The sequence below is a fragment of the Schistocerca americana genome, chromosome 1, assembly GCF_021461395.2.
Source record: "Schistocerca americana isolate TAMUIC-IGC-003095 chromosome 1, iqSchAmer2.1, whole genome shotgun sequence".
In the NCBI taxonomy this organism is placed as follows: domain Eukaryota; kingdom Metazoa; phylum Arthropoda; class Insecta; order Orthoptera; family Acrididae; genus Schistocerca; species Schistocerca americana.
The window spans coordinates 756898964-756914368 of record NC_060119.1 but is presented as its reverse complement, the minus strand read 5'-3'; the positions used below and the strand labels follow the sequence as shown (position 1 = coordinate 756914368).

Sequence of the window (15405 nt, the reverse complement as noted above, 5' to 3'; positions counted from 1 at the left end):
GAAGTTTCCCACCTCTAGTTTAGTCAAAATAGGAGGCAGCATTCAATGACTGGTATCTGTAGATTCTTGAGACAGCAATCACTTCATTCACCACCTGCTGACGCCATCTGTGTGGAGACTGGCATGCCATTACCTCTTAAATGAAACTATGTTTCAGTTTTCCATTCACTCGCATCCATGAGGACTATTTCACTTAGGATCTGTGGAAATATATTAGCATAGCTCTCTTATTTTAAAAAAATACACATGAAGATAAAAAATGATGCTCCACAAACAAATTATACGAATGGGATGGAAATCAGGAGATGTGGTGTATGTGTGCAGATAAACAAATTATTACAATTTCGGAAAAATTGGATGATTTATTCAAAAGAAAGAGCTTCACAAATTGAGCAAGTCATTAATGCACTGGTCCACCTCTGGCCCTAATGCAAGCAGTTGTTCAGCTTGGCACTGATTGACAGAATTGTTGGATGCCCTCCTCAGAGATATAATGCCAAATTCTGTCCAGATGCCACATAGATCTTCAAAATCTGGAGCTTTTTAAAGGGCCCTGTCTTACTGCTCCAAATATTATCAGTTGGGGAGAGATCAAGTGACCTTCCTGGCCGAGGTGGGGTTTGGCAAGCACAGGGACAAGCACTGGATACTCTCGCCATGTGCGGGTGGGCATTATCTTACTGAAATGGAAGCCAAGGATGGCTATCCATGAAGGGCAGCAAATGGTGTGTAAAATGTTGTCGAATTAACACTGCATGTTAAGGGTTTCGGATGACAACCGAAGGGATCCAGATAGGAAAAGAAGTGGCACCCGAGACCATCACTCCTGGTTGTCAAGCTGTGTTGTGGGTGATAGTCGGGTTGATATCCCACAGCTGCCCAGGGCATCTCCAGCTTCGTCTTCAGCCTTCATTGATTGAATAGAATTGTCTTCAGTGTTGAGTCCCACTTCAAATTTAGCCCCAATGACCAGCGAAATGGGCATGACGACCAGGAGTGACAGTCTGGGGTGCCATTTCTTTTCATAGTAGGACTCCTTTGGTTGTCATACATGACACCCTTACAGCACAGCACCACATCAACAATATTCTACACCTCATTTTGTTGCCCTTCAAAGCCAGCCTCCTGGGCTTACATTTCAGTAAGATAATGCCTGTGTGCACACATTAATAGTTGCTGTTGCTTGTCTTCGTGCTTGCCAAACCCTACCTTGGCCAGCAAGGTCACTGGGTCTCTCCACAATCGTGCAGATTCGGAGCTTTAATGGCAGGGCCTTCCAACCAGCTCAGGATTTTCAAGATCTAACACACCAATTGAACAGAATTTGGCACAGTAACCCTCAGGAGGACAGCCAACAACTCTGCCAAGCTGAATAACTGCTTGCACTAGGACAAGAAGTGGATCAACATGTTAACTTGCTCAATTTGTGAAGCTCTTTGTCTTGAATAAAACATCCAATTTTTCTGAAATGACAATCATTTGTCTCCACATGTACATCTCACATCTACTGATTTCTGTCCCATTCGAATATTTCCTTTGGGGTGCCTCATTCAATGTATTTCATGTATACTTGTTTTATGCCGTGTTCAACACCCTTGTCCGTTTCCTTACTATGCAAGGTAGCAACTTGTCTGGAAAACTGAGAATTCTCAGAGAAACGAATTTTCCCAGAAAAATTCAGAGACTCTGTGGGGAGTTGAAAAGTGCAGAATCATATTGTTACAAATCACTCTTAACATCATGCTTCAGAAACAATCATTTGCAGAGTCACGTAAGGAAAAATGAAGAAGGGCAATAAATTGTTGTAATGTTTGTTTCTCAGTCAGATTTACCTTTGGGGCATTCACCGAACTGGAGGAATATTTTTTACTGTCCATAGGTTCTTGGGCTCCATGTTTGTTTCTCATTGCATGATTCTGAGTGTGACAGAGAGTAAGGCCCATGTCAGTCTTTAGCATGCAGCTGTAAATTCTTAATTTGCACAAAAGCAAAGACAGGTTTTTGATTTCCACATCCGTGTTTTGAACATACATTTCGTAGATAACCGTTGAATTTTTGGGCTTTGGTTCTTTTTTAGTTACTTCAGTGCAAAGTAATACTTTGCTGACTTTCTCATAGTGTCATTATTTAAGCCAATAATGACCATAGTGCATTCAGTTTGAAACTTGATGCCTCATTATTACGAAAGTCTATTGACATTATATTGCATTGACAGTAGTTAGAAGCATTTTCTTTCCTGTTAGGAATTCTCGTATACTTGAGTTTATAGCCCGGTAACATGCAATGGTGACAAACTACAGTAACAATGGAATTTCCAGGGCTATGAAATCTTACAGCTTGGAGAACTGTTGAAAAAACTGCAAATAAACAGTTGATTCATTTTCACTATTTTTATGTTGTTGGGCCCTCTATTTCTTATTTTTATTTTTAGTGTGCAAAGTTAATCCAATGTGTCGTGGGAGCTAAGCTTTGTGAATTTAGTCAGCAAGTAATTGCACGACATAGAAATGTATCACTGCCATTGTAATATTTCACGAATATATTATAACACTAGTCAGGGGAACTAATTGCTGGTTATTATTATTATTTAAGACTGCTATCTAAGTTTTTTTTAAATTGTCGATGTACATGTACCATGTAATTATATGCATATTACACAAGCCAGTGATAATATTGGATCAATTGGTAACAATATTTCAAATCGCTGCACTCTTGTCATTAAAATATCACACCAGCAATCGTCATCTGACACTACCCTCCTGTACGTAACAAAATTTTAAAACTAAATCCACTCAGCCTAACAAGAAAAATGTATCTGGCTAATCTTTTTGTAGAAGTTGTCACAGATATTTGAATGAAACTAATTTTGCTGTAAGAACCTGAAATATTTCATGATGTTGTTTACCAGCAACTAAATTTTTATGAATCGTTATCTTGCGTTTCATTAATAAACATTTTTTTTGTATAAAAACACTTACTTGGATATTAAAGTTTCTCTTTCCACACATTCGTTTCCTTTTCAACTAAACCAGGTTATAGTGGGCAAAAATAATTTGGTTTTTTAATATTTTATCATATACAGGCTCATAATGGTAATAATGTTATACAATTTTTCTTATATTTTAGATCAAACTATGAGAATGATCTAAAATATAACTGTCATCTCACAGCCCATATTCCTGAAGAAGTCAATAATGAAATGCCCACGTTTGCTATCTATTATTAAAAATTCAGCTTTTCTACAGAGTGTCATTCTGAGCGACCTAACAATTGTATTCCCTCGTAAACCTATTGCCTCATAGCTGCCGTACAGGGGAATTATTAGCATAAATGATTTCTAATCAGAGGTGCCACTTTTAAACCACCAAACAAAATTTAACTGTTCTATTTCAGGCGCAATCTGTCTACTCTAATCTCATCCCAAAATTGAAGTACAAACTATTCAGTTCAAATGTTACCCACTGAACCTCAGAATAGACAAAGCGGTTTAGTTTGCCATATATTACTGCAAAAGTGTTACAGAAGTGTGAGTCTTGCTTGGTCCAGGTCTTCTCCAGACATCAGACAATAAATAACCACTAATTTTTAAATTGGTCAAATTGAAAAATGCTTTGACCCCATTACAACAATACATTTTATTGTAACATTATACAAATGAAGTGTTACTTTTGGTCAAGCCAATTCATGATTTATACAGGGTGTATCATAATTAATAGCGTAAATGCATACAGTTGAAAGTACACAATACTAGAAGCAAAAAAGTCTCCGTAAACCTAAGGTCAAAAATGCATACCTTAAGAGCTACGTGCAATTTTTCATCTTCGATACTGTGAAGCAAATCTCTTCTGCTGCTAGCTCTTTGCTTTCCACATTGTGGAGCAAAACAAGAAAAAATGTCCAGTAAACATTTGCTCTAAAATGCATACCTTAAAAGTTATGAGCAAGTGTTCATTAGAAGAGTTGTGTTTCCAAGTAGCAAAGTTGAGCACGTGCATTTTAAAGCACATGTTTACTGGACATTTTTTTCTTGTTTTGGTCCACATTACCATTTCCCAAAATATGGAAAGCCAAGAGCTTTCAGTAAAAGTGATTTGTTTCACAGTATCAAAGATGGAAAAATTACTCGTAGCTCTTAAGGTATGCATTTTCGACCCAGTGTTTACCGAGAGTTTTTTGCTTCTAGTATCGTGTGATTCCAACTGTATGTGTTTATGCCATTAATTATGATACACCTTGTATAATATTCTGGTCCAGCTTCATTTCTCACAGGGGCTGGTTTCTTTACTGACCAACATACACTGCTACCTCTGTAGCCGACCAAGTTTTGCTTCTCGTCACTACCACAAGAAGTCTCTCCATACACCAACAAAACAAATTATAATATCCAAAAACAAAGATGATGTAACTTACTAAACGAAAGTGTTGGTATGTTGATAGACACACAAACAAACACAAACACACACACAAAATTCAAGCTTTCGCAACCCATGGTTGCTTCATCAGGAAAGAGGGACAGACAAACGGATGTGGGTTTTAAGGGAGAGGGTAAGGAGTCATTCCAATCCCAGGAGCGGAAAGACTTACCTGTCCTTTTTTCCCCCTAAGGTAAGTCTTTCCGCTCCTGGGATTGGAATGTCTCCTTACCCTCTCCCTTAAAACCCACATCCTTTTGTCTGTCCCTCTTTTTCCCTCTTTCCTGATGAAGCAACTGTGGGTTGCGAAAGCTTGAATTTTGTGTGTGTGTTTGTGTTTGTTTGTATGTCTATCAACATACCAACGCTTTCGTTTGGTAAGTTACATCATCTTTGTTTTTAGATATATTTTTCCCACGTGGAATGTTTCCCTCTATAAAATTATAATATCTGTACTAAACATCTGTAATTCTCATAAACAACATACATTCTTTGTGTGTATATACCTTACTGTGTACCACTCCTGGTACGAACAGCTTACAGCAGCAGATTTCCTTCTAAAAAAAAAAAAAAAAAAAAAAAAAGAGAGAGAGAGAGAGAGAGAGAGAGAGAGAGAGAGAAGATTAAATAAATGGGATTGTTTTGGCACTAGAAGGTATTTACTTTTGAAAAGTGCATGTGGTCCTTTATTTTCCTGTCTTGTGGAGAGATTGGGGGGGGATCAACTGTTGGCATGATTATTTGTTTTGTTTTCGTCTACTATAAAATGAGCAGAGCTTCTCACCAATAGATGTATTGTCAGAGCCTTCACTTTTGCTTCATTTGGAATTGTAAAAAATGAAAAACCAAAGTTGTATCGTAGTTAGAGCTGATTAGATACTACTATGAACCACACATTTTTTGAAACATTTTCAAAAAAACTGGAATGTTGGTGCCTTTTTTTGCAGTGTTGTTGAGCATGATTTTTTTCTAAAATATTTTCTGTTGTTGCTGTAGTCATATATTAACACAGTCAATAAAATCATTCCAGTTTCTTCCCGTGTTAATACCTTATTAATAGTTACTGTTGTGTTAACCAATTGCAACGACACATTGAGGCTGTTTGCATTTATGATTGACCACACTTGATATCCAGGTGACAAGCATTTTTTTATTATATCCTCTGATAGTACTAATACTACTACGAGGCGTGTTTTTTAACTAAGTACTGTTTTGAAATTTAAAAAAAGGCGTGCTAAGATATCTCAATAATTTTGTTTTTACATGAAAGCCTGTTCCGTAATCTGCTTTGCTACATAATTTCTGTCAATATTGAGGCACTTGTCATATCGTTGTACCAGCTTCTGAATACCCTCCTCATAGAAGTCTGCCACCTGACTTGTTAACCATTGCATCATCACTGTTTTGACTTCATCATCGCCTTGAAGATGCTGACCACCCAGGTGTTTCTTCAAGTGCAGGAACAGATGGTAGTCACTGGGCGCAAGATCGGGGCTGTATGGAGGATGATCGAGAGTTTTCCATTGAAAAGATGTGATGAGATCTTTGGTCTGATTTGCCACATGCGGACGGGCATTGTCTTACAGCAAAACGATGCCCTTGCTCAACTTCCATGGACTGTTGCTTTGATTCTGGTGTGACGTAGGCTACCCATGTTTCATCGCCCGTAACAATTTGTCTTAAGAAATCATCACCGTCATTGTGGTACCGCTCAAGGAAAGTCAATGCACTGTCTAAACATTTGGTTTTGTGCACATCCATCAACATTTTCGGTACCCAACGTACGCACAATTTTCCGTAATTCAAGTGCTTGGTCACAACGCCATACAAAACACTATGAGAAACATTAGGAAAGTCATCTCACAAGGAGGAAATCGTAAAGCGTCTGTTTTCTCTCATCTTATTGTCCACTTCCTGCACCAAACTTTCATTAACGACCGAAGTTCATCATGCACATTTGTGCAGCTGTCTTTAAATGCTCTCACCCACTTTCTTACCATTCCATCTCACTCATAATGTTTTCTCCGTAAACTGCACAGATCTCACGATGGATATCAATTGCTTTTAGCCCTTTAGCACTAAGAAATGTTATAACAGCCCGTACTTCACAGTCAGCGGGACTCGCGATTATCGGAGGCATCTTAAACACTCAGTACACAATGTAAACAAGGAAGAATCAGACTGTAATGGTGTCAGTGCGTAGATTAAGGTACAGGCTTTCATGTAAAAATAAAATGATTGAGATATCTTGTTGTTCTTGTTGTTGTTGTTGTGGTCTTGAGTCCTGAGACTGGTTTGATGCAGCTGCCCTCCAATATTAAATTGGTGATCCCTTGATGTCTCAGAACATATCCTACCAACCAATCCCTTCTTCTAGTCAAGTTGTGCCACAAACTTCTCTTCTCCCCAATCCTATTCAATACTTCCTCATTAGTTATGTGATCTACCCATCTAATCTTCAGCATTCTTCTGTACATCTACATCTACATCTATACTACGCGAGCCACCTTACGGTGTGTGGCGGAGGGTACTTATTGTACCACTATCTGATCCCCCCTTCCCTGTTCCATTCACGAATTGTGCGTGGGAAGAACGACTGCTTGTAAGTCTCCGTATTTGCTCTAATTTCTCGGATCTTTTCGTTGTGATCATTACGCGAGATATATGTGGGCGGTAGTAATATGTTGCCCATCTCTTCCCGGAATGTGCTCTCTCGTAATTTCGATAATAAACCTCTCCGTATTGCGTAACGCCTTTCTTGAAGTGTCCGCCACTGGAGCTTGTTCAGCATCTCCGTAACGCTCTCGTGCTGACTAAATGTCCCCATGACGAATCGCGCTGCTTTTCGCTGGATCATGTCTATCTCTTCTATTAATCCAACCTGGTAAGGGTCCCATACTGATGAGCAATACTCAAGAATCGGACGCACAAGCGTTTTGTAAGCTACTTCTTTCGTCGATGAGTCACATTTTCTTAGAATTCTTCCTATGAATCTCAACCTGGCGCCTGCTTTTCCCACTATTTGTTTTATGTGATCATTCCACTTCAGATCGCTCCAGATAGTAACTCCTAAGTATTTTACGGTCGTTACCGCTTCCAATGATTTACCACCTATGGCTTAATCGTACTGGAATGGATTTCTGCCCCTATGTATGCGCATTATATTACATTTATCTACGTTTAGGGAAAGCTGCCAGCTGTCGCACCATGCATTAATCCTCTGCAGGTCCTCCTGGAGTACGTACGAGTCTTCTGATGTTGCTACTTTCTTGTAGACAACCGTATCATCTGCAAATAGCCTCACGGAGCTACCGATGTTGTCAACTAAGTCATTTATGTATATTGTAAACAATAAAGGTCCTATCACGCTTCCCTGCGGTACTCCCGAAATTACCTCTACATCTGCAGATTTTGAACCGTTAAGAATGACATGTTGTGTTCTTTCTTCTAGGAAATCCTGAATCCAATCACAAACCTGGTCCGATATTCCGTAAGCTCGTATTTTTTTCACTAAACGTAAGTGCGGAACCGTATCAAATGCCTTCCTGAAGTCCAGGAATACGGCATCAATCTGCTCGCCAGTGTCTACGGCACTGTGAATTTCTTGGGCAAATAGGGCGAGCTGAGTTTCACATGATCTCTGTTTGCGGAATCCATGTTGGTTATGATGAAGGAGATTTGTATTATCTAAGAACGTCATAATACGAGAACACAAAACATGTTCCATTATTCTACAACAGATTGACGTAAGCGAAATAGGCCTATAATTATTCGCATCTGATTTATGACCCTTCTTGAAAATGGGAACGACCTGCGCTTTCTTCCAATCGCTAGGTACTTTACGTTCTTCCAGCGATCTACGATAAATTGCTGATAGAAAGGGGGCAAGTTCTTTAGCATAATCACTGTAGAATCTTAAGGGTATCTCGTCTGGTCCGGATGCTTTTCCGCTACTAAGTGATAGCAGTTGTTTTTCAATTCCGATATCGTTTATTTCAATATTTTCCATTTTGGCGTCCGTGCGACGGCTGAAGTCAGGGACCGTGTTACGATTTTCCGCAGTGAAACAGTTTCGGAACACTGAATTCAGTATTTCTGCCTTTCTTCGGTCGTCCTCTGTTTCGGTGCCATCGTGGTCAATGAGTGACTGAATAGGGGATTTAGATCCGCTTACCGATTTTACATATGACCAAAACTTTTTAGGGTTCTTGTTTAGATTGTTTGCCAATGTTTTATGTTCGAATTCGTTGAATGCTTCTCTCATTGCTCTCTTTACGCTCTTTTTCGCTTCGTTCAGCTTTTCCTTATCAGCTATGATTCGACTACTCTTAAACCTATGATGAAGCTTTCTTTGTTTCCGTAGTACCTTTCGTACATGATTGTTATACCACGGTGGATCTTTCCCCTCGCTTTGGACCTTAGTCGGTACGAACTTATCTAAGGCGTACTGGACGATGTTTCTGAATTTTTTCCATTTTTGTTCCACATCCTCTTCCTCAGAAATGAACGTTTGATGGTGGTCACTCAGATATTCTGCGATTTGTGCCCTATCACTCTTGTTAAGCAAATATATTTTCCTTCCTTTCTTGGCATTTCTTATTACACTTGTAGTCATTGATGCAACCACTGACTTATGATCACTGATACCCTCTTCTACATTCACGGAGTCGAAAAGTTCCGGTCTATTTGTTGCTATGAGGTCTAAAACGTTAGCTTCACGAGTTGGTTCTCTAACTATCTGCTCGAAGTAATTCTCGGACAAGGCAGTCAGGATAATGTCACAAGAGTCTCTGTCCCTGGCTCCAGTTCTGATTGTGTGACTATCCCATTCTATACCTGGTAGATTGAAGTCTCCCCCTATTACAATAGTATGATCACGAAACTTCTTCACGACGTTCTGCAGGTTCTCTCTGAGGCGCTCAACTACTACGGTTGCTGATGCAGGTGGTCTATAGAAGCATCCGACTATCATATCTGACCCACCTTTGATACTTAACCCAGATTATTTCACATTCGCATTCGCTAATAACTTCACTGGATATTATTGAATTCTTTACTGCTATAAATACTCCTCCACCATTGGCGTTTATCCTATCCTTGCGGTATATATTCCATTCTGTGTCTAGGATTTCGTTACTGTTCACTTCCGGTTTTAACCAACTTTCCATTCCTAATACTATATGCGCACTATTTCCTTCAATAAGAGATACTAATTCAGGAACCTTGCCCTGGATACTCCTGCAGTTTACCAATATTACGTTAACTTTTCCTGTTTTTGGTCTCTGAGGACGGACGTTCTTTATCAACGATGATAATGTCCTCTCTGGTAAGCTGTCAGGTATTTTATCGTTTCGCCCAAGGGGGGGTCCCTCTAACCTAAAAAACCCCCGTGTGCCTGCCACACGTACTCTGCTACCCTAGTAGCTGCTTCTGGTGTGTAGTGCACGCCTGACCTGTCTAGGGGGGCCCTACAGTTCTCCACCCAATAACGGAGGTCGATGAATTTGCAACCATTATAGTCGCAGAGTCGTCTGAGCCTCTGGTTTAGACCCTCCACACGGCTCCAAACCAGAGGACCGCGATTGACTCTGGGCACTATGCTGCAGATATTAAGCTCAGCGTGCACTCCGCGTGCGATGCTGGTTGTCTTCACCAAATCAGCCAGCCGCCGGAAGGAACCAAGGATGGCCTCAGAACCCAAGCGGCAGCCGTCATTCGTTCCGACATGTGCTACTATCTGCAGCCGGTCACACCCAGTGCGTTCAATAGCTGCCGGAAGGGCCTCCTCCACATTACGGACGAGACCCCCCGGCAAGCACACCGAGTGCACACTGGCATTCTTCCCCGACCTACCCGCTATTTTCCTGAGGGGCTCCATAACCCGCCTAACGTTGGAGCTCCCTATAACTAATAGGCCCGCCCTCTGTAACTGTCGGGACCTTGCCGGAGAATCGGCCACTGGCCCAACAGGCGAGGCATCCTGTGGTGGCTCGGAAACGATGTCATCACCACTAGGAAGCACCCCGTACCTGTTGGAAAGGGGTAAGGCAGCTGCCACGCGGCCAGATCCCACCTTCGCCTTTCGGCCAGGCACGCGCGAGCCCACCACTGTCCGCCATTCACCCTGGAGTGATGGCTGACCGGTAAGATGCTCACTGCCGGAAGACGCAGCGACATCAGGGGTTCCATGTGATTCCAAGGCCACCGAAGTAGGCATAGGTCTCACCACAGTTGCCCCAACGCCACTACGAGCCGACGCCTGCGCCTCGAGCTCGATGAGCCTAACAGACAAAGCCTCCACCTGCCCCCGAAGAGTGGCCAATTCTCCTTGCGTCCGCTCACAACAACCACAGTCCCTACACATGACTATGTTTACCCTACTCTATACGGTGACAAATTCCCAAGATAATCTTCTGATGAGCTACTCTGATAATCAAGAAACACTCACTGAAATACGAGACGCGAAAACTATGCTAGGTTTTCCCAGAAAAACTATTTAAAAGCTAAGCGCAGCTAATAAGTACAAAAACGCTTTATACAAACAGTACTCGCTGCTGCTGGTGCTCTCGCTCTGGCTGTCACAAGACAACTGCTGATTCAAGTGACTAGTGGCTAACGGCCGCGAAACAAACAAAAGACGGTTTTAGGGCGCTTTCTGTTCTAAACGATCAAGAAAGCACTAAGAAATCTAACACAAAAACTACGTAAAGTTTTATCAAGAACTGTTAGTTACTATGCAGAGCAGATAAACACAAATAGAATCCCTTCCTTAGTGGAAGGTCGTAAACAAAATGCAAAATAAACGCTTTATGCAAACAGTACTCGCTGCTGCTGGTGCTCTCGCTCTGGCTGTCACAAGACAACTGTAGCACCACATTTCAAAAGCTTCTATTCTCTTCTTGTCCAAACTATTTATTGTCCATGTTTCACTTCCATACAGGGCTGCACTCCATACAAATACTTTCAGAAATGACTTCCTGACACTTAAATCTATACTCAATGTTAACAAATTTCTCTTCTTCAGAAACGCTTTCCTTGCCATTGCCAGTCTACATTTTATATCCTCTCTACTTCGACCATCATCAGTTATTTTGCTCCCCAAATAGCAAAACTCCTTTACTACTTTAAGTGTCTCATTTCCTAATCTAATTCCCTCAGCATCACCCAACTTAATTCAACTACATTCCATTATCCTTGTTTTGCTTTTGTTGATGTTCATCTTATATCCTCCTTTCAAGACACTATCCATTCCGTTCAGCTGCTCTTCCAAGTCCTTTGCTGTCTCTGACAGAATTACAATGTCATCGGCGAACCTCAAAGTTTTCATTTCTTCTCCATGGATTTTAATACCTACTCCGAATTTTTCTTTTCTTCCTTCACTGCTTGCTTAATATACAGATTGAATAACATTGGGGAGAGACTACAACCCTGTCTCACTCCCTTCCCAACCATTGCTTCCCTTTCATGTCCTCGAGTCTTATAACTGCCATCTGGTTTCTGTACAAATTATAAATAGCCTTTCGCTCCCTGTATTTTACCCCTGCCACCGTCAGAATTTTAAAGAGAGTATTCCAGTCAACATTGTCAAAAGCTTTATCTAAGTCTACAAATGCTAGAAACATAGGTTTGCCCTTCCTTAATCTAGCTTCTAAGATAAGTCGTAGCGTCAGTATTGCCTCACGTGTTCCAACATTTCTACGGAATCCAAACTGATCTTTCCCGAGGTCGGCTTCTACTAGTTTTTCCATTCGTCTGTAAAGAATTCGCATTAGTGTTTTGCAGCTGTGACTTATTAAACTGATAGTTTGGTAATTTTCACATCTGTCAACACCTGCTTTCTTTGGGATTGGAATTATTATATTCTTCTTGAAGCCTGAGGGAATTTCGCCTGTCTCATACATCTTGCTCACCAGATGGTAGAGTTTTGTCAGGACTGGCTCTCCCAACGCTGTCAGTAGTTCTAATGGAATGTTGTCTACTCCGGGGGCCTTGTTTCGACTCAGGTCTTTCAGTGCTCTGTCAAACTCTTCATGCAGTATCGTATCTCCCATTTCATCTTCATCTACATCCTCTTCCATTTCCATAATATTGTCCTCAAGTACATCGCCCTTGTATAGACCCTCTATATACTCCTTCCACCTTTCTGCTTTCCCTTCTTTGCTTAGACCTGGGTTTCCATCTAAGCTCTTGATGTTCATGCAAGTGGTTCTCTTATCTCCAAAGGTCTTTTTAATTTTCCCGTAGGCAGTATCTATCTTACCCCTAGCGAGATAAGCCTCTACATCATTACATTTGTCCTCTAGCCATCCCTGCTTAGCCATTTTGCACTTCCTGTCAATCTCATTTTTGAGAAGTTTGTATTCGTTTTTGCCTGCTTCACTTACTGCATTTTTATATTTTCTCCTTTCATCAATTAAATTCAATATCTCTTCTGTTACCCAAGGATTTCTACTAGCCCTCGTCTTTTTACCTACTTGATCCTCTGCTGCCTTCACTACTTCATCCCTCAAAGCTACCCATTCCCCTTCTACTGTATTTCTTTCCCCCATTCCTGTCAATTGTTCCCTTATGCTCTCCCTGAAACTCTGCACAACCTCTGGTTTAGTCAGTTTATCCAGGTCCCATCTCCTTAAATTCCCACCTTTTTGCAGCTTCTTCAATTTTAATCTACAGTTCATAATCAATAGATTGTGTTCAGAGTCCACATCTGCCCCTGGAAATGTCTTACAATTTATAACCTGGTCCCTAAATCTCTGTCTTACCATTATATAACCTATCTGAAACCTGTCAGTATGTCCACGCTCCTTCCACGTATACAATCTTCTTTTATGTTTCTTGAACCAAGTGTTAGCTATGATTAAGTTATGCTCTGTGCAAAATTCTACCAGGCGGCTTCCTCTTTCATTTCTTAGCCCCAATCCATATTCACCTACTACGTTTCCTTCTCTCCCTTTTCCTACTACCGAATTCCAGTCAGCCATGACTATTAAATTTTCGTCACCCTTCACTATCTGAATAATTTCTTTTATTTCATCATACATTTCTTCGTCATCTGCAGAGCTAGTTGGCATATAAACTTGTACTACTGTAGTAGGAGTGGGCTTCGTATCTATCTTGGCCACAATAATGCATTCACTATGCTGTTTGTAGTAGCTTACCCGCATTCCTATTTTCCTATTCATTATTAAACCTACTCCTGCATTACCCCTATTTGATTTTGTGTTTGTAACCCTGTAGTCACCTGACCAGAAGTCTTGTTTCTCCTGCCACCGAACTTCACTAATTCCCACGATATCTTACTTTAACCTATCCATTTCCCTTTTTAAATTTTCTAACCTACCTGCCCGATTAAGGGAGTTGACATTCCACGCTCCAATCCGTAGAACGCCAGTTTTCTTTGATATCTTAGTGCCCCTTTTTTTAATTTCAAAATGGTACTTACTTAAAAAACACGGCTCGTATTACTACTCAAGCTGAAAAGGAAAGGGAATTTTACATAAAAAATTACTCATCGAGCATTAATAATGAGAACATTCAAAAATTCATGTAAGTTGTTCTATATTCATAAGCGATGGCCGTCGGTTCTTATTGCTGAGATCTCTGTATACACCTCATAACTAGTAGCATTGTGACAGTTTACCTCTGTATGATACAGTTGTATTTTTCCATGTTATTGTTGGCATATTTTAATTTTTATTTCTCTGTAAAACTAATATAAGCATGAAATAAAATGCCAGATGGGTTAATTCAAGCTGTTCTTGATATTCACATTTCTTAATGTGAGCAGTACAATACCTCACTGGATGACATGCAGTTGTAACCTCTACAGAAAATGTGTCTGAATGTTTGTTTATTTTCTGTGAAGACAGTGTGTGCTTGTAAGTTTGTGACTACAAGACTATGTACAAACTTTAAAATAAGACCAAGCACGTTTTTCTAGGACATGACCAAAGTGGCACAAAGTGGAAGTGGCAGCCAATCAAACAATCAGGATCAGTGCCTATGAGATGTGGTGTCTCTGTTGCAATGGCCACAGGAAATAAGGCTTATACATTTGGTGGTGTGTGTGATACTGAAGAAACAGAGGAAGAATTGGCTGGCACATTCTACAATGATCTGCATGCAATTGATCTTGAGAAAATGTCATGGAGGAAAGGTAATCTTACATGAAGTCATCCACTTCCAGCAAAAATTTAAATCTAGCCAATAGTACTTCAGATAACTTTAAGAACATATCAGGCTTGTGCAATTTTAATATTTTTTTTTATTATTTTTTATTCTGATGTGTTGTGAAATATTAAGTGACTGTCAGTTAGATAACTAGTAACACCATCAGTTAGATATCTAGTAACACCAACAGTTGGTATATAATTATTTAGGCTAAAGTAGTTTCATAGGAGATAAACTAGCACTTACATCCTGTTTTTTAGCATGTTAACCAAGTGGAACACCTGTGACATGTTAGAGCTGGGCATCTGATCTGTACTCCAACACTGACAGCTGCATGTCATTTGTAGTACTTTTGCATACAAACCATTCATATACTTCTCATGGACCATAAGCAACACAGACACTGATACTCTTCCTCAAAAATTGTATTTGGGCTACATAGTGAATTATGTCATGTCTGTTCTGATTCACAAATTATTCATATGACACATACATTATTGATAACCCTTATGACGTGGAACCCATGGGATACATTCTCAACATGACTTAGCAGTCCCTCTTAGATGTATTTCTGCTGGTTTTCTGTATCTTACAGAACACACCGTCTTACAAAACACTCTCTTAATGGTGATTATCAACTTCCTGGTTTAACTGGAAATCACTATACCCATAATTGCCTTAAGGATTCCCACACATTGACTGTGCATGCTGTTTCTAGACAAAAAAATTTACTTTTGCAACATACTTGTCATCCACATATTGATAAAAACAAGGAATCTTCATTATAATGTTTTGAAATTCACACCAGAGCTTTTAAAACAAA

General features: G+C 40.2%; 1 protein-coding gene across 1 annotated transcript in view; it reads left to right on the top strand.

Annotated features, from left to right (window-relative positions):
* The window catches only part of LOC124611662 (kelch domain-containing protein 4), a 47612-nt gene that overhangs the window by 20417 nt on the left and 11790 nt on the right, over positions 1-15405 (top strand). Inside the window, exon 6 of the mRNA XM_047140264.1 lies at positions 14353-14568. Within this exon, the coding sequence (XP_046996220.1) occupies positions 14353-14568 (216 nt within the window). The remainder of the gene's footprint in view (positions 1-14352; positions 14569-15405) is intronic.